Source organism: Condylura cristata, unplaced genomic scaffold (assembly GCF_000260355.1).
Source record: "Condylura cristata isolate star-nosed mole 26May11 unplaced genomic scaffold, ConCri1.0 scaffold00016, whole genome shotgun sequence".
NCBI classification, from domain to species: domain Eukaryota; kingdom Metazoa; phylum Chordata; class Mammalia; order Eulipotyphla; family Talpidae; genus Condylura; species Condylura cristata.
This window is the reverse complement of record NW_004567117.1, coordinates 32,470,560-32,490,559: the sequence shown is the minus strand read 5'-3', so window position 1 is coordinate 32,490,559 and position 20,000 is coordinate 32,470,560. Positions and strand designations below refer to the sequence as shown.

The 20,000-nt window shown below is 35.2% G+C and overlaps 1 protein-coding gene across 1 annotated transcript in view; it reads right to left on the bottom strand.

Annotated features, from left to right (window-relative positions):
• Positions 1 to 19,716, bottom strand: part of ME2 (malic enzyme 2, NAD(+)-dependent, mitochondrial) — a 33,144-nt gene extending 13,428 nt beyond the window's left edge. The window contains exons 1-12 of the mRNA XM_004683906.2: positions 19,599 to 19,716; positions 15,011 to 15,144; positions 11,434 to 11,583; positions 9,225 to 9,300; positions 7,960 to 8,121; positions 7,551 to 7,654; positions 5,628 to 5,737; positions 5,104 to 5,201; positions 4,610 to 4,723; positions 3,262 to 3,376; positions 1,221 to 1,363; positions 565 to 667 (exon numbers count right to left, since the gene is read on the bottom strand). Coding sequence (XP_004683963.1) covers positions 565 to 667; positions 1,221 to 1,363; positions 3,262 to 3,376; positions 4,610 to 4,723; positions 5,104 to 5,201; positions 5,628 to 5,737; positions 7,551 to 7,654; positions 7,960 to 8,121; positions 9,225 to 9,300; positions 11,434 to 11,583; positions 15,011 to 15,144; positions 19,599 to 19,709 — 1,420 coding nt within the window. The 5' untranslated portion in view covers positions 19,710 to 19,716. The remainder of the gene's footprint in view (positions 1 to 564; positions 668 to 1,220; positions 1,364 to 3,261; positions 3,377 to 4,609; positions 4,724 to 5,103; positions 5,202 to 5,627; positions 5,738 to 7,550; positions 7,655 to 7,959; positions 8,122 to 9,224; positions 9,301 to 11,433; positions 11,584 to 15,010; positions 15,145 to 19,598) is intronic.
• Positions 19,717 to 20,000: the final 284 nt, after the last annotated feature.

Genomic DNA, 20,000 nt, shown 5'->3' with positions numbered 1-20,000 from the left:
TGTGAAAGAATACTGCAACACTTTTTAAAAAGCTGCTATATAAAAAAAGAGTGATTCCAGGATAAGAAAAAGGTTATGGAGTATGATAAACATTGCTTATCAGACAGAATTGATACTATGTGACATTATACAATTATTGTTACCAGTCCTTTTGGTCTGGTATTATGGTCATGATTAACTAAAAATAAAAAATAAAATATCAGTCACAATTGTAACCACCACAAAAATCTCAAAGCAGACAACTGAGAGTGACTATTAAATAATAGATATGGAGGTACCAAGAGGAAATAAAAAGGTTAAGTAATTTCATATCATTCTGTTGCATTTGCATTTTTATGAGTAACACAATACATTACACCTATTACAAAAGCAAGTTTAAGTAACAAATGGATAGATAAATTTTCTTGGAAAGTAGAGCATGCTGGATTGGCTGAATTGTTTTACTATACATTCAAAACCTAAACACTGCTGTTCATTTTCTATCTTAAATGCTAAAAAAAAATTATGAAATTGTTTTTATGTAACTAATTTTTACTCTGTAACATAAATAATGGTGTCATTTACCTGGGAAAATATATACATTGTTTCCTTGACCTGGCGTGAAGAGCTGCCCATCACTGAGTTTCACTGGCCCAAATGGACTGCCACTGGCAAATAAACACCTTCCCTGTTAAAAAAATTAAAGAACCTCAATCTTGTTATGAAGATTAGAAAATTGAAGTGAAGTCAAAATAAAATCCTGTAGTAAAATTAACCAATGTATTATAGCAAAGGGGCATGAATTATAGCAAAGGGGCATGATTTACTAAACCCTGTATTAAAGTCCTTATAGGAGGTCTGTTTTATGCATAGCATACATTCAAATAAAGTAGGAAAATGATAACTAGTTAATTTCAAAAAAAAAAGGACACTTCTATATCTTCCAAAAATTTTACATGTAGATGGCCAATAAATACTACCCTAAATATCTTTATAGGTTATTTTCATGCCAACATTAACTTTAATAGCAGATTAGCCAACACTGCATTAGGAGTGTTAATATGGAGTTGTAAAGTGAGTGTTTTGTAGAACTGACAGAAGCAATTATATCTGAATGTGATGACACAGGATGAACCTTGTTATTTCTATAGTAACCACAAAAAGCATTATGCAAGTATGTATGATTAAACTTATAGAGAGTAAATAACAGGTATATAACCAATTCATACAATTATTAATACCTCTGTAAGTGTATATGCTTCCTCAGCTGTGCATTCAGCTTTCGCTGTAGGATTACTTAATGCAAATATTACAGGTCTTTCATTGATATCAGCCATAGCTTTAAGTACACCAGAAGTGAAAAGTGGGCCAGCTCCTGCAACTCCTATAATAACAGGAAAAATTTGACTTTATTTTCAGGCAAAATAAAGTTATTCATACCACCAGCATTTCTACAAGTGGTTTAATGTACCAAAAGCTCACACAGATAACAAATACAACCATTTTGCATTACTGAGATAACATCATGGGAATACAATCTCAAATATGAAAGAACAAGAACACAATTTGTTACTTAAACACTTATTGTCTGCCACCTATGTAATAAATTGTGGGAAATTACTGAAGAAGTAAAGTATAACACTATTATCCATCATTGTCTAATTAAAAAATAAAACCTGCTGCAATGGGGATGAACCCTCAGGACATTATAGTAAGTGAGATAAGTCAGACAACAAACACTGTGATGATTCCACTTATTTGAAGTATCTAGAGTAGTCAGAGAGACACCAAAAATGGTGACTGCCAAGGGCTGGGAGTTGCTGTACTGAACAAAATCTTAGTCTTGTAAGATGAAAAGGGTTCTGGAGATTGCACAACAGCATGAATGCATGTATGCTTAAAAATGGTTATGATGGCAAGTTCCACGTTATGTGTACTTTCCTATAATTAAAAATAATTTAAAAAGAGAATAAAAACTTGTTTCTCAAATGTGGTATTGTTAAGTTCTGTGTTACTGGTTATAAAATAAGCTTTCGGACACGATAAAAAATCACCTTAACTAAAGCAATCTACTTTCTTGATGCAGCTCAAAGATCGTCTTTTAAACTCCTGCAATGTCTCATATACTGTATTCGGTGCTTGGAATGTAAAAATTGAGTATCATGTAAACAGTTAACAGTTGAGAGAGAAACAACAAAGTAAACAAGAAAATAAGAAAACCTGTAACAGATGCTAAGTATGCAGTGTTATGAAAGCACAAATAAGGAAGAATACTTGGCTCCATCATGGGAATTTGTGGGTGCCAAGTGATGCTTCAGCTCAGTACTTATTCAGTTCATCTAGTAAGACTCAATAAGACTCAGATTCAAGAGTACAAAGTAACTACTTTTTAATTTTGTTTTATAAACTGGTATGTAATGAATAAAAATACTATGTGGAACCAGAGTTTAGTATTTGCTCTGTCACTCCTGGCTATATGAAATATTCACAAATCTTGGACAAGTTGCTAACATACCTGCTTGCTTTTCTTAAGTGGAAAAAGAATTTAAGTAATCTATACTCAGTGTTCTCCATGTGGAGATACAGGGATATATTCTTAGGATTCTGTTAGTTCTAAAAGAATTTTAAGTATTTCTTTTTGTTGCCTTGGCCCTCCAGGGTTGGAATCAATGAACAGATACTTAGGTTTCCATGTTGAGTTTTAGGAGAAATGGACTAGATGATCTGTAGAGTTCTTCCAGCTCTAAAAAATCATGAACTGCAATCAGTAAAGCAGCTAACATGTACTTTTCATGACCACAGAAACTCAATGTTTATTACTACTTAACATTTAAAAGGGCTCCTACATGAAACTGGTAACATTTCATGAATAACTGTAAACTTAACTCTTAGAACTATATAGAAAATGACTCTGCTTTTAAAGGCAGTTACATTTTCTGTGTTGTTGTAATAATCTGGTGTCAGCTATGGAAAACCTGCCTCTCAAAACATAACCCTAACTTTCAGTTGACATTACTTTTTTTCAGGTTTTCAGACCAACAGTTATACCAACTCTCAAAGCAAAGCATAATCAATTGCACAGCCTCTAGCACTTGAAGGTATAAGCAACAAGCATTACAACTGAACTTTATATGTTGTAACCAAAAAGCTATCACAAAAAACATCCTATATTGCTGAAAGTTAGTTAAAAACTGTCATTTCACTTTCTGTAATCCTACATGGTAGATATGACTAGCAACATATGGTGGAATATAAAAAGAAAATTTCAACAACTTTACTTACCAATTATAGCTGAGGGCTTAAGTATATTTACTGCATCTTCGAAAGTATCAGGTATGTTCTCTGGGGCTGGATGAGCAAATGCTTCCTGATGACTATCAATTTTAGCTTTCCGACCCTAAATTTTTAGGCGAAATACAGTATTTTTAAGTAAATGATTATTTAGAATTAATTGAAAAAATGTCACTATGAGTTAAATATTCTTTCTATAATGAGAAATGTCTTTTCATTTTATTTTTTTCTTCAACTCATATGTCCTAATTCTATCTTCACAGTATCCATAAACCTAAGTATAAAACATCATTTAAATCCCAATAAAAACAGACACTTTGTATAAAGTTCCTCAAGAATTCATTTACTCTGTGAAATGCTCCTAAATCCAATATGGCACAAAGCATTCAGATTATTTTTCATGTTTTAAAACTGTACTATACTAATATAACAAGTATAATAAATAACTTCCCAAAGGGTACCCTACAACTGTGTGAAACTTATCATCAAGCCAAATTCACTAAGTAACAGTTTGAGACTATAAACACCTAGTTTTGCTACCAGATTAGTTAAGGTCAATCAGGTTTGTTATCAATTTCAGAAAACAAACAAAAAAAAAACCCGGATTTCAGTGCTTTTAGGATTTCAGGAATACTGGCACTAATTAAAAAGAAAAGATCTCAGAAATAAGCAAAGCACAACAAGATAAGCTTGCATCAGATAGCTGACAACTGAAGTATCATTATGGCAAAAATACAAGAGCTCTGCGTATTGCAGAGTAGGTTCAATTATAAAACAATTACCTATGTTTCACAATGTACGATAACGCATTTCTTAAGGTAGTAGAAATGTCAATCAATCAAAGCCAAGAAGGCAGGCAGGTCCAAGGAACACTAAGTGAATCTAGGATAGGAGCTCTTTATTAACCATGCACTGGCTTCAGGAATATGTACCTTCTCCTGGAGAAAGGGTTCACAGATTTTTATGAGACTGCTATAGGGAATTAGATCTCCAAAGGGGTACAGAATTTCTGCTCAAATGGCAGATTTCCTGTTAACAGTTTAGTTAGAAAAGCCAGTTTTAGAAGGGTTGAGTACAACTTAGTGTATAGTTACTTGATCTCTTAAGAGTTAGTGAACAAAGTTAGAAAGAATGAGCCTGGTGCCAACAGAGATTATGTGTGAATATAACAGTTAGAAACTGATGATTTCAGCTGAGAATATACTGTAAGGTCCCCAATTGGTAAATCTGAGAAGTCCACTGAGTTACAAGACAGATTAATTGATAATATTTTTAAAATAAAACAAAAAATCTCCTAACTTTTTTTTATTTTTGCTTCTACAAGTTTAAAATACCTTACCTTAAATAATAAACCAAACTTGTCAACCATCCAAATTTTCTTTTGTGCATCTTCTTCTGAGACACCATTTTCTACCATAGCCATAACGATAAGATTTGCAATTCCAAGAGCAGCCTGTCCAATGAAACATATTTTAAAAATGAAGACAAGTGTATGACACAATGTGTGACTTACTTTATGTATGGATTTTATGAGGAATATTTGATTTTTAATTCCTTAAAAAGAAAAAGCACACAAAACTTGATTCTTGTGTTCTTGTGTTTCCCTGAACATTTTTAAATACTTACTTAACAAGAGAGACTTTGAATTCATAACCTCTACCTTAATAAAGTTATGAGTTCATCACGTTCTTTTCTATAATATCAACATTCTACCACATTTTTCAATTCACTTTTTTATTTTAAAAATTTATTTTTAGATCATTCTTCATTTTGTGCATTTATATTTTTCAATTCTAAAGGAGTGTTGCTTTTATAAAGTTTACAAAAACTTACCTCTCCTGCTCCAAGAAATAAGATTTTATGGTCTGATATTGGTTTACCAATAACTTTTTGTGCTGCAAGAAGTCCTGCTAGAGCTACTGCAGCTGTCCCTGTAAGAAAAATATTTTTTTTTGAAAAATATTTTTAAAAATAAAAAATGGGGCCCTCCCTGGTGGCGCAGCGGGTTAAAGCGCAGCACTGAGAATCTGAAGCCACTTCCGCATGAGTTCGATTCCCGCCTGCCGCCTGCCCCGGAGGAGACCACATGGCGAGCCAGACCTCTCCTGGCCCGCCCGCTGCTCCCCTCAGCAGTGTACTTCCTCCATCTGCCTGTTCTGCTCCCCACTCTGTCTCTGGTGAAGCCTCTCACCGCCCCTGAGCCTCTGGCCTGTACCCCAGTTCTGTATGAATAAATAAATAAATCTTAAAAAATAAATAAATAAATAAATAAATAAAAAATGGGCTGATTAGAAATTCTTAGAAAATCATAGTAATTTTATAATAATAAAAAACCTAAAGTTTTCTCATTGCTTTACCTTGAATATCATCATTGAAGGTACAATATTTTTCTCGATATTTTCTTAAGAACCTGAATGCATTATGATTTCCAAAATCTTCAAACTGAATAAGGGTATTCTGTCCATATCTAAAAACAGTAAAACCTATAATGACTACATTGAAAATACCACCATTAAACAGAAATTTAAAAATAAAATGAAAATACCACCATTAAACAGAAATTTAAAAATAAAATGAGTTCACTGGCAGTCAGAAAAGTGAGTTGGGATAAAAGGGAAGGCTTGAAAAGCAGAAGCAGCTTTATTGGGCCAAAAAGGAGAACAAAAAATAATGAGGTTGTCAAAGAAAAGCATGAACCTGCATTTTCAATAGTATACATATGTGTATATATATATATGTACATATATATATATATATATATATATATTTTATAAGAAAGGACAAAGGAGAAATTGGTTAAGATACATTGGAGACAGTAAGGAAGAACAGGGAATTAATTCAACCCAAAGGACAGAGACTCTATCCTGCATTTGATGTAGAAAACTGCAGAAAAGGAAGAATTCACATAAAACTCCCTTTAGGGACGATAAGCAGGCCAGTGATGTGTAGCACATACTGACGTGGGGAAAGATGAGAAAGACAGGGAGTTAGGAGTCTACTATGATATGAGGACAAAAATAACTTAAGTAGAAGCCACAGGCAGTGAAAGGAACAGTTATGAGGCACTAGAATGAACAAAAGGACCTTAATGACAAGGACAAATGGGAAGGAAGTAAGGGAAAAGGTGTTAAAATAAATGCCAAAGCAGCCTAGATAACTAAGATAACTGTCTGACTGTCCAAGGCAGAGAAGTGAGGAGAAGGTGAGGAGAGGGCAATTTCTAGGAAGATGAAAGGTTTAGTTTTAAACAATGATTCTGAAAAGGAACCAATTGTAATACCTTCTATGTATCAGTAATATAAAAGGGAGAGCAGACCTAGACGATAAACGTAGTTTGAACTTTATCTGATGGCAACGGGAAACCATTGAGAGATGTGAAGATAAAGAATGACAAAATAAAGTATAAGTTTTTAAAGATTAACCTAGTAGTAAGGTGCAAATGAACTAGAGGGAAGAGCAACTGAAGAAGGTATAGAAGGATACAGAAGAGAGATGCGTATCTGTAGAAAGACTGTGGCAATGGAAAAGAGGAGCTATATTTCTGAGGTAGTTAAGTGGCAGCAGCAACTGGATTTAGAAGTGACTGCACAGGGACAGAAAAGTCAAAGTTGGTAGCAAGAAGAAAGGCTTGGCTGGCAACAGGTTGAATGTTACCACCATTATTAGAGGCTATATATATTGAACACAGGCAGTTTGGGAAAGGGAAGTTGTTGTCTTGGACATGAATATGCAGTAGCAGTGGAATATTTAGATAGAAGATTCCAATCACTAGAAATGTAGACCTCAGAAAGAGGTGGGACCACGGAACTGGGTTTCATGGACTTAGGAGCACATGCATACAGGTCATAGCTTACTCAACAGAGTAACTATGGACTCAACAGAGAACTATAGACTCATCCCCATTTATTACAGAAGTGTGAGAAGAATTACTGAAAATGGCAAAAGAAAGGAAAAGGTGGGGGAAAGACCAAAAGTTAATAGAAAACATGAAAGTTGCACAAGAGTTTGACTGGAATGGTGGGAGTGAGCCAGACTATCAATGGCTGCAAAACTGGACAGTGAGTGCATGGCGTGAGTGTGAGCGCAAAATCCTGGAGACCCCAGGTACCTAGGGTATCACCATGGAATGGTGTAACCAATCAGGCAGCAAAGAACCCAAATTCTCAAGTATTTATTCTCTTACTATATGTCTTCATGTGCGATAAAGGGAAACAAAACATAATGGTGGCTCCTTTTTTATTTTAAAGATGACTTCATAAACTCAAATTGTTGTTAAATACCTGTCAGTAATAGCTTTCATAAATTCATCAATTAGATCATCGTAACGTTGTGATCGATCTCTTTTCTGATATAAGCCCATGTAAAATGGATCTTTCAGGAGTGCCTATAAAATAGACCAAATGAAAAATTAAGTATTTTTACATAACCAGTTTAAACATACACTATAAAACAAAAAATGAAAAAAAATTACTATGTGAATTTTAAGCCTCACTGTTCTCATCAAGAAACTTTTAGAAGGCTTAATTTATTACTGTTTGTATAAATACTAAAATTGGAGTTTGGAGTTTAAGACTAAGACAGCATCATATATTTTTCCCTTATATTATCTTCAAAAGTGGATATAATAAAAATGTGTGTGTGTGTTTTAATATGGGAAGAGGATCAAAGCAGGAAAATGATTTTACTCACTGGATTATCAGTTCCTACGTCAATACAAACAGGCAGGCATCTATCAGGTCGTATTCCTGCACAAGCTGTGTACAAGCAAAGTTTTCCTACTGGAATTCCCATTCCATAGACACCCAGATCTCCAAGACCCAGAATTCTCTCTCCATCAGTCACCACAACAGCCTTAATCACAAAAAAGTATATAAATTAAAAGTTGGCAAAAATGGAACACTAGAGAAGAAAACATTTTTAGAAAGGATTTCTTCATGTATTTTCACTCTCACATTAAAAAGCAAAACTACTTCTTGACTAATTTCCAAAGTAAATCAACCAAGCACTCTTAAAATTCTTTCTAGAATTTAGAATGTTTAAAAAAAGAGAATGAACTAGATTTTATTTCCCGACGATTTTGGTGTTTAGGATAAAATGCTTCTGACTATAGGATCAACTTAAATATCCTCAGAAAGACTAAATAGGAGAGAGGCAAATGAATTTTGATTGAGATTACCATGAGCAAAACAAAAGTTTAAGTGTAAGGAACATGCTAGTCCAACATGATAACCTAGGGGAAACAAGAAAGCCCTTAGCAATGGTAAAAAAAAAAAAAAAAAAGGTCTATATAAAAATATATATATACCTACCTACCAGGTTTTAAGATGACACTGAGAGTTTAATTATTTGATCAATTTTTTTTAGTTCATTATAACTAAGGATTATTCATCAAAGATTATTTTGTTGAGGAAGACATACGTAATACAGGCAAGTGAAATCACTGCCTATAATAAATAGCAGCCCTTTCGTAAGATTTTAAATGAGTCATTACATGTTCTTTTATGAAAGACAGCCAGATTAACCAAGGTTTGTACTCGGTAAGTTTGCTGAAGGGTCTGATCTAGCTCATGTTCATAAGAAAAAAGGCATAACGAATCCTCTCTACCACCCACCAATGAAAATTGTTATGGCATCTTAATGTACTTTTCCCGCCTAGAATAACATTAATTGACGTAATAAGGGAATAACATGTAAGTCAGGAGACAACTCTGCGAGGCAGTGGGCAGCGAGCAGGTTCACCTTGTATACTTGCTCCAATTTCTTGCCCAGAGTCAAACTCCGTACCAGTAAACCCATTCTGTAATTATTACCATGATCTTCTCAGAGCACTAAATCTGCACGTTTGTATGTGCAAAATTAATCAGAGTAACAACAAAAAACTATTCTTGGTAGTTTAGAGGAAACTTACAAGGAAAGAAAAAACATTGTGAAAAGGAAGGTTGTGCTATTAGTACCTTAACATGATTTTCTGGCCAGTTATCCACAATTGATCTAACATGACCTCTGTCTGAGATTGAAATAAATAATCCCCTGCAACAGAACAAAAACACCTTTGCATTTCACAGTAATTTTTTTGGTTTTTTCTAAGTTTTCTTCACAATTGGAATATTTTGATATTTTAATAAAACATTATGATACAGTATAATTTCCAAGCAGATTGAGCTAAGTGATAATGGTTTATTTTTCAAATGTTTCAAGTACCTCAAACAACAATAGCACTGGTGACATAATAGCCAAACAAAGATTATTAAATGATATGATCATTTTACCTAAGGCAAATGCACCCACATTGCCTGTTCAAATAAACTCAATACACTTCCAGTAAAAAGCAATATAAAGGTAAACCACTAATGAAGGACAGTTTAATAAGGTTAAGTAAACTGGCTGTTTAAACTCAGCGGAACTGAAAATATGAAATCTGAAGAAGCAGGGAAAGAAGAAATCTTTAGTAATGTCACACAAAATATGACACCCTTGATGCATTAGGAAAAAGCATAAATTATTTTGAACACATTACATTTCTAGCCAATTGAGATAATAAATCCAGATTTCAAAGAAGGAAGGGAAGGGAGAAGAAGGGACAGTCATAGATTTTTGAAAATAGGTTAGGGAAAGAGCCAACAAGTCCCCAACACCTTCAATATTCATTCAATTTCTCATTGGTATCTATACTTTGGCAGTACCATACTAGCTCAAATCAGTTTAGATCATTCTATTATGAACTTATCATTGAGAAACTTTGTATTTTTTTAAATGCCACAGTCCTATTCCCAGAGATTCTGATTTAACAGACCTGTTGTTCAGGACAATTAATCAACCAAGATTTACTGTCTTCTATGCAAACCAAACCAAAAAACCCCAAAACCAAAATGCTACTACATAGCACATTGCATAAATGATATACAGTATGTGCCCTCACTCAAAAGTCATGCTCTTCAGCAGTTCTCAGATTAATGTGCGCATAAGAATGACAGTGTGAGCTTCCATGAAACACCAGCACCTGAGTCCAGCTTTGGACTTAGTGAGTCAGTATCACTGTGGGCAGTATACCCAGACATCAGTATGTTTTATTTCCTTTTGTCCTTAATTTATACTAAAAATACAGTTCTAATTGAAAGAGAAACTACAGAAGAGCTGGACAGCTGGATTATACCACAGAAAGGTTTAGATACATTATTTGATAGCTACACAGAGGACAAAATGGTATTCAAAGTGTTTTCCAGGGAATACTAGCAACAATAAACACCCAAAGTGTTCATTAAAATGTCCATCTCCAGACCTTTCCTTTTTTCATCAGAATCTTGGGAATGGGAAGGACAGGAATGTCAACAGTGATCAACATTTTCAATTAAGTCCCACAGGTGTTTTATATGCACATAAAGTTTGAAAGTCACTAGACTCTGAGAGGAGAATCCAGATAAAAGTTACACATTATCGGAATTTCTACAGTTCTGGAAATATGTAAGCAGGGCATGAGAAAGATGTAATGACTGAATAAAATGCTAATAGGATAGAGGAATAAGAAAATGCAAAAATGAAAATAGCCTCGATACATGGCTATAAATTTACAAAGAACCATCACATCAGTTTCCTCATCTGACTTGAGCACAGTGATAGAGACTGGCATCCCAATTCTACCATGATAAAACAGATGCAGAAGGATTCACTTATGCAAGGATTTAAATCAATGCCCATTCCAGGACTCTTTCCACTTAAAATATTTGGAGGGGCTATAACTATTATAAATTGAAATTTGTGCAAGTTAATAAAAAGGAATAAAAAGAAATCAAACCTGACCAAAAATGAGAATCAATCTCTTAAACTTGGCCAGAATGCCAAAAACTTTAATAATGCTGGATCTGCCACCAGAACTAAGTGTGCCTTTTTTTTGGGGGGGTAAAAATTGCCTAATACCTTCTAATAATCATAATAACTTCAAGAAAGTTAGGAATGAATAATGTTATTTCTACAAAACTAAAGGATATGAATACGCTGCATTTTTATTGATTGCTTTTTGTCCAAAGTAGGCTTTTGTGGGGTGGAAAATGTGATCAAGACTACAATAGAAATAAATACTAAAATAAAAATGTAGTAGGTGCTATGGTGTGGTATTTTTCCTACATGATAATCATTTATAAAAGTATTTTTAAAAATAAGGCTTACCGGGGTCTTCTAAAGATGTGGCCATACTGGGAGCAAGCAAGACCAACTGTTGGTGTGTATACAATTGGCATTAAAGTTTCAATATCATCTTGCAGAATTCTATAAAACAATTTCTCATTTCGTTCTTGTACTCCCATTATATAGATATACCTGGAATTAAGCAAAGCAAATAATGTCTGTATTGGCCATCATTACATTTGAAATGTTGTTTATATCTAGATATCTGAAGTTGAGAATGCCCCTCTCCTGAAAAACAGGACCTTAAATTAGCACTACTTAACCTTCAGGACTAACAATTCAGAAAAATTAAAATGTACTTATATAATAGATGATGCTGGTGAAAGGAACAATAGAACAGCAGTTGAAATTCACTGAGCCCTTTTTGTGAGTGAGGCTCTGTACTAGGGCCCATCAGAGCCTACCCTTAAGGAAATCATGTTTATGAAGACAGTCATTTAAATAAGCAAAGCTAAAATTAAGTATTTACTAATTACTAAACATGTGTCAAATCACTCAGGAGATGAACTCGAGGGACCTAAGAAGTAACCCCTATCCTTAGGCTTACGGCAGACTAAGAACTATACAGGGCACAAAGGAGACATCGATCAATTCAAGTAAATACATAGATATGGCTTTTAAAGAATGAAGTTTCTTTAAAACAGGGAAATGCTGGCTTGAAAACTAGGAATCACTGAATTAAATGTCTAAAACTTACTCACTCAAGCTTGTTTCTCCTCCAGTCTCACCCCTCCTACCTACTTCTAATCCCAATCTAAAATCACCAAGTCCTTCAGAATCTATCTGCTAAATATCTTTCAAACATATATTAATAGTTCTTCCCTCTAACGGCACTCAGTCCAAGCCACCACCATTGCTCACATGGATTACCTCCAAAACTGTCCAGCCTTTATACACACAACTTTGCTGAACCGTTCTAATAAATTAATTTAAAAACTTAAACTCTGATCATTTCTATTCTCTTTAAATGGTATCCAAAAGCCAGTAAAATAAGGTTAAGTACTTAAAATAGCTAATAAGACCTCAGCCTACTTTTACTTTCAAGCCTCGTTTCTTTCTTACTGAACTTACCTGAACTCTCCAGTGCACAACTCTTACTTTGGCACTGCTGCCCATGATGCACCCTTGGCCTGGAATACCCTCCATTCCGCCCGTTGAACACTCAGGTACTCCCTGAATGTAGCCCAGTTAGCACACACTCTCTGGGGGACCATTTCTGACTGTTCCCCATCCCTGCCACACATACACATCAGATTTTCCTGTTTCAAGGTCTCATAGCACCCTACTCCTTCTGTCACTCTCACTCTACTTCTTTACCTTTTGTCTCCCCTCCAGCCTAGATGGTATCAAAAGTAAGGGATGATGGCCTTATATACTTCTATGTCTCCAGGAACTAGCAACAAACAAACAAAAAAACTGGACTCTGGCTGATATATAAACGGTTTATGAATAAATAAAAGTAATTTCATTTAGAAGAGGAACAACATTTTCTATGCAGCTGCTGTGGCTGAATATTAATAGTAGAAATTAAAAGGAAGGCAATTTCTTTTCAATATTGGGAAGAAAACTAACAATTGGGCCATAAGGCAGAATAGCTTTGTGAAACAAGCAAGCAGTATTTAGATGAGAACAGACAATGCACCAAGCCTGTATCAGCAGGAAGTTGTGCAATTCCTGGGCCTCCCTGGTGTCACTTTCACCTACATGTCACTTGGGTGACTCGTCTGAGCGTCCTTTTTATCCTCAAGCAAGACTATCAGTCAGTTAAAAATCTTGAAGGCCATCACTTCACATTCTTATCACTATCCTCCACCCTTTGGTGAGCTCCAACGTGCCTTCGCCCTATAGGTCTGGAGGGATCTTTGCTCCTTGATGGCTTCACCTTTTTCCACTATTGGCTCTCTTCTGGCTCCTTTTTTTTCTCCACCCTGGATCCCAGCATCAAGTCTCTGGCTGTGAATAAACCTCTCATCATTGTTACCAATTAAGAACCCTGAGCATCTTCATTACTGCACTAGCCTTCCCCAGTCTTTCCCATCTGTGAACTGCAGCAGGGATGGACCTGTCACTCTGCAGCTCAAGAGAGATCTGAACAGTGCCTGACACATAAGGCCCTGAATGATTACTAACTGGAGGACTTAATGTAGCACCTTTGTCACTCTAGCAAGTTTCAAACTTGAATCAAGTCTCACCTTTTCTATTGGTGGGTCAGAATGGCCTTCATATAAGCAAAATGGGACAGAAGGCCTCAGGGCTTTGTTCAGCCTTTCAACAGGTTCTTCCTCGGCTCTACCTCCTGGTTAAGTGGCTCTTCCAAACATTTATCACTCTCCTCACCAATGCTATTCAGATTTGACCCTTGTGAATCTTAGCCACAGTCTTCATATATCACAGGAGATAAGAGGTCCTTGGACCTCTGCTCCATAATCTACAGGTTATGCTTGTGTATACCTGTATTTACCTTTGCTGAGAGAATGAGCTATATTTTCTTGTCCAAGGCAACCTTTTCCACTACTGCACTTGACTCCCTACTTCCTCTTCTCTCTAGGATCTTGTTCTATCAATCACCCATATCTTGAGTTTATTCCTTACAGCTATAAGCATTTTTACTTATAGCCTGAAATACACCCTCTTATCCCCCTGCCCCGTCCTGTTTTACTCACTGTTCTTTCACCTCTTACCTAAACTTACAGTGTTTACATTTCCTCCCCTCCCATTCATTCCTCAATCTAGTGCAGACTCCCTTTTGCCCCATCAAAGAAATTACTCTCACCCATCCCCAATAACAATCATCTCTTATACTTAACAAACCTGAGGTCATTTTAATACTGTAGTAAGACTGATCTCTCTACCCAGAATACCTTGCCCTTCTTTCTCATTTTGCCTGCTGCTTGAAATTTAGCTCGGTCATCCTCCCATTAGTTTTAATTGATTCCCCAAGTTGAGAAGGTGTCCCTCTTTGTGCCGTTAGATGCCTTTTTATATACTTGCATCTACCTTTCCCTTGTGGTTCTGCACTGCTGGTACAGAGTACAGTGACAATTATAACTACCTGTTGACGAGCTCCTAGAAAGCAGTGTTACAGGGATGGCCATACATTCCAGCTCGCCTGCCATAGTTTGTTACACATCTATTTCACTTTCCGAAGTATTCTGGAGTCAATATGTAGACATCAAATCCATTACCTACTTTATATCTTCAGTGGCTAATATAGTAGCACACACAAAGTAGGTGATCAATAAAAGTTGTTGATCAAAATGGACTGAACATTCAACTAATTTGTCAAGCAGATTAGTTGACAGCCTTTGCTTCAAGCATTCAATTCAAAGAGGAAATGCTCTGTAACTGTAAGCATAAACAATCAAATTTTGCTAAGTTTTTAATAGTGAACCAATTGAAGTATTAAATGAAATACAGGAAGTATAATCATAAAAATAGCAATTAACTAAAACAAACTCCATTACGAGACTATATTTTTCTCATACCATAATAATCACAATGTGTCAATTTTTTCTAATTGGAGCACCAATTGAAAACTAAACATCTAGTCAACTCTTACTTTTCCAAAGGGCCATTCAATTTCTTAACATTTCTATGGAATCTTAAGGCTTGAATATCTTGTGTCTCTATTTTGGGAGGTAGAAGTCCTTGAAGACCAAGCATTTGTCGTTCTTGTAATGTAAATGCCATACCCTAAAAAAAAAAAGAGGAGAAATAAAATATTTTTACTTAATGAGGTAGCAATGGTGCTGTACTGCAAGATGTAATTTAAATGCCAATTTAAAAAAAATTAACAAGATACCATTTTTGACTAGACTATCAAAAATTTATAGGGTTGATCATATCTAGTATTGGTGAGGGTTTATATGGTAAAAGTTACTTATGAATAACACTGTTGAGAATGTAGCTTGGTGTAGGCTTTTTTAGCAACAGTTTTAAAGTGTTCTTAATTTTGTTAAGGCATATACTCTTTTATAAAGCAATCCTACTTCAACAGCTATCCTAGAGAAATTCATACACAAAGAGATTAGTTGACCCACTGTTTCTAGTTCTCTTGGCTATATATTACAAATTTATTAAAAAGTCATCAAATTATAGAACAGTTAAGGAACCTATGGTATTTCCATACTATGAAATACCATACAATTAAACATATCTCTAAGCATGCAATAGAAAGATTTCCCCAAACAGTTAAGAATAAAAAAGTTTCAAATCAAAAAACATTTCACTGTTAACTGCTATTTCATAAAACTCAACAGAGTGCACAGTATCCATGTAAACATATTTGTATATATTAGAAATGAAATCAGCAGAATATAGTTTGAAAGAACATAAACCAAAACTGTAACAGAAATTACCCCTGCTGGAAAGGAATGAGGCTGACTAGATGAAGGGGAAAGGAAACAAAGACAATTAAGAAAAAATTAACCTAAATAGGTCAGAGGGAGTAGGCCAAAACACCGTGTGACTTCACTTTTATGTGGGACATAAAGTCATAAAATGAACAACAAGCAAAACAAAACAAGCTCTCAGATCCAGAGAACAGATGGGTGGTTACCAGAAGGGAAAGAGGCTAAAGAGCAGGTGAAATGGCCAAAGAGGGTCAATTGCCTGGATTCAATAGATGGTGGTAATGATCACAATGTGGCATGTACACATACTGAATTATAATTCAGCATACCTGAAATGTATATAATGGTACTGCAATAAACATTTTTAAAATATGAAAAAACCCAATGTCTGAACAGTAGATGGTAAGGTAAGTAAAAATAGTACAAATTAAAAAAAAAAAAAAAAGCCTGTATCTTTAATAAAAATCTTTTTTCTTGTATCCAGATATGGGTTAAATCCTTGTATCAAATCTTTTCCTCTATAAAAACAATAAGAACACTCATCAGAAAACAATCAAATTTTTTCACAATTCTGGAAAGAAGTCCATGGTCACAGATGCATGAACTGTTGACATGTCCAGGAAAGACCCGAGAAGGCCCTTACCTCCTCTATCTGGCTAATCTTGAAGTTCTGTGTAAGCGGGAAGTGAAGGTTATTGTACAGTTGTGAAACGCCTGGCTGAATATTGAAGGTGAACTCCTAAATACATACAAAGCCCCCTGGCAAAGAACGGGAGACTTACAGGCTCTAGGTATTTCAGCCTCGGTCTAATCACTAGCTGGCCCACTAAGCTAACAAAGCAGAGATTTCAGTGAGCATATACAAGAATAAAGACTTAAAAAAATTATTTTAGGGAATTATCCCAGTTGCTAAAAAAATAACAGCAATACAACAAATCCTGGGAGGAACTGAGTAAAATGACTGTTTAGTTTTACACAAAAAAGTATGAGGCATGGAGAAAGATCTGGTTCATACCCAAGAAGAAATGATAGTTAATGGAAACTGTTTCTGAGGAAGCCCAAACATTGTACTTACTAGTCAAAGACTTTAAATTATTCCAAATATATTCAAAGAACACCATGTCTAAAGAACTAGAGGTCCTATAGCTATGGTATCCCACTAAATGGAGACTATCAATAGAGAGACAAACTATAGAAGGAACCAAATAGAAATGTATAAAATAACAACATTGGAAATAAAAATTCATTATAGGGCTCACCATATTTGAGCAGCTGGAAGAATCAGCAAACTTAAAAGATAGTTTAATTGATATTAACCAACCTGAGACAGAAAAAGAAAAAACAATAGGACTAGAGTTACAGAAATCTATGGAGCCCTATTAAGAGTGCCAATATGTGCACAAAGACTCTGACAAAGAGAGGAAAGGAAAAAAAGAATCTGAAAACATAATGGGCAAAAATTTCTCCAATTTGTTTAAGAAAAGTTTACATATCCAAGGAGTTCAAAAACTCCAAGGCTAAACTGAAAGAGACATTATCATATTCAATCTGGTATAAGTCAGACTAAAGGAAAAGTTGCAAAGCAGAGAAGGACTGATCATGTATAGAGAAGCCACAAAAAGGTTACAAATAAATTTTTTATCAGAAACCAGGCGAGAAAGTAGCAGAATAACAGATTGAAAGTGACAAAAGAAAAATAAAAACCTGCCAATCAAGAATTTCTAAATCCTATAAAACTATACTTTCAAAAAGAAGGCAAAATAGACATTCCCAGATAAACAAAACTAGAGAATTCATTGCTAGCAGGTCTGTCCTAAAAGAAATGCCAAAGGTAGTCCCCACTTTAGCGGAAATGAAAAGACACTAAAGAGTACCTCAAATCTACACAGAATTAAAGCACAGATAAGATATAACAACATTAATGCATTTATTTTTGTAGAACTTTTTTACTTCTACCAGATAACTTATTTCTTAAAGATTTATTTATTTATGCATAGATTTCACCTTTTTGTCCCCATCAGTGTGTAGTATATTTCATTGTGTGTGCGTACACACCATATCTTTACTTAATTGACTGCCATTAGGCATTTAGATTTTTTTCTGTAAGTTGCTACTGTAATAGATTTTAGACTATCCTCCTTCTTAAAATTCATTTGCCACTTACTGTACTTATAAATTCTTATAATGTGCCTGAAAGTATGTTTAAAGTTCTTATAAGGATAAAAATAAAACAAACTCAACATTTATCAAATGTCTATTATGTCATGGCACTGTCAAAGACACAAAGAAACTTTAAACAGTCCCTGCCCAAAAGGAACCCGAAATAAAGTTAAGATATATATAATTTCATGAAAACATAAATGCCTACGTTATTACAATGACAGCTTAAGACATGAAAAGAACCACAAAGCAATGTCTATTGATTACCTGCCAGAAGAACGGGAAGATAAAAACTGCAACAGGTTTTTAAAGAAGGGAATGACTATTCCGTCTACAGTGGTGTGAAAAGATTCTAGGAAAACTGGATGCCTTACACGTTGAAGAACAAGCAAGATTTGGGGATAGGAAGCAAAAGCAAGGGAGGACTAGAATATCCCTTGTTGAATTTTAATTCACTAACTGCTCCCTGAACTGCTTCTCATTCTGTGCTAGGTAACAAATAAGCAAAGAAAAGGCTCTCTATGTGACCCATGATCAAATACCCCTTAGTAGACCTGAAACCCCTAAAAATATATTCTTACATATAATTATTTACCATTTGAGAAAGAAAAGGAATTGGCAAAACTTTTTATAAATACATTGAAGTTAATCACATCTAATGTGGATGCATCTTTCTAAAAGGGCACATTTTATATGTAGTGTAAGACCAATGTATCTTTTTATAAACTTCTTATAAAAATTCTCTTTCTAGGCTCTCCCTGGTGGCGCAGCGGGTTAAAGCACTGCACTGAGAAGCTAAAGCAACTTCCACATGAGTTCAATTCCCGCCTGCCCCGGAGGTAACCACATGGCATGGCAGACTTCTCCTGACCCGCCCACTGCTCCCCTCAGCAGTGTACTTCATAGATCTGCCTGTTCTGCTCCCTACTCTGTCTCTGGTGAAGCCTCTCACCGCCCATGAGCCTCTGGACTGCACCCCAGTTCTGTATGTACAAATAAATAAGTCTTTAATAAAAAAAAAATCTCTTTCTAGTTACTATTTATTATTGCTATAAAAACTAGAGAGGGATTGCCCACTGAACTCAGCTTGGATAAAGAATGATTAGAACTTAATGCTGCCTGTCATTTCTGCACCCAAGAGTCTAAAATGAGCCAGAGGTCTTTCTCTTTTAAAGCAATAGTACAAACAATGGGCAAAGTTACTTGTGTGTAATGACTGTGTCCAAAAACTCTAGGGGAGACAGCATTCTATTTTACAATTCTGTCCTCACCTTACAATGGCCCAAGTGAAGGGTCCAGAGAGAGTAGTTATTTGAGCATGGTAAATCTAAATATCCCAAATCTTGCAAGGGTCCTGGTCAGACTGCTAGTCTGCATTTTTTTTTTTTGGTAGCTCTCGACCTAGGGAATAAAGTCAATCTTCTCTAATGGCAGAAGTGAGGAGTGAAGTTGGTAGGTATAATGCATTCATAATCTTGTCACATGGAGGAAAGTGAAAGGTTCACATAGAAAACGCCTATACATCTAAATAGTTTTTAAAAAAACAAACAAACAAAAAAACCATGCCAGTCTAAAATATGTAAAGAAATCTCTACCAGGAAGAAAGAAATGTATGCTAGTGTAAGTGTTACGCACCTTATTTGTTCTGGGGTTCAACATAAGTGGCTTGCCTTTCTCTTTTGTGCTCAAGTGACGGCGGCATGCCCGTGTGCATGGGGACGCAGCTATTCTTAACCGAGACAACATCTTTTCTTTCACCTGGGGGGAGAAAAGCAAATAAACCACTGTTAAGATACTTGTGATAGAATGCCATGTATATCATGTAACAGTTTTCAAAAGCAGATTTAGAGAGCTTAACTTTCCACACATGAGAAAGTGTTTTAAAAGCACATTTATGTTTCTATATATTCCTGATGAACTTTAAAGGTATCTCCCACTTAAGAGAGAAAGAAATTGAGAGGTTAAGAAGATAACATCTAGTAAACAATCAAGCAAGTTCCACTTAAATGAGGTTGGGAGTGTAGGTTAAATGAGGAA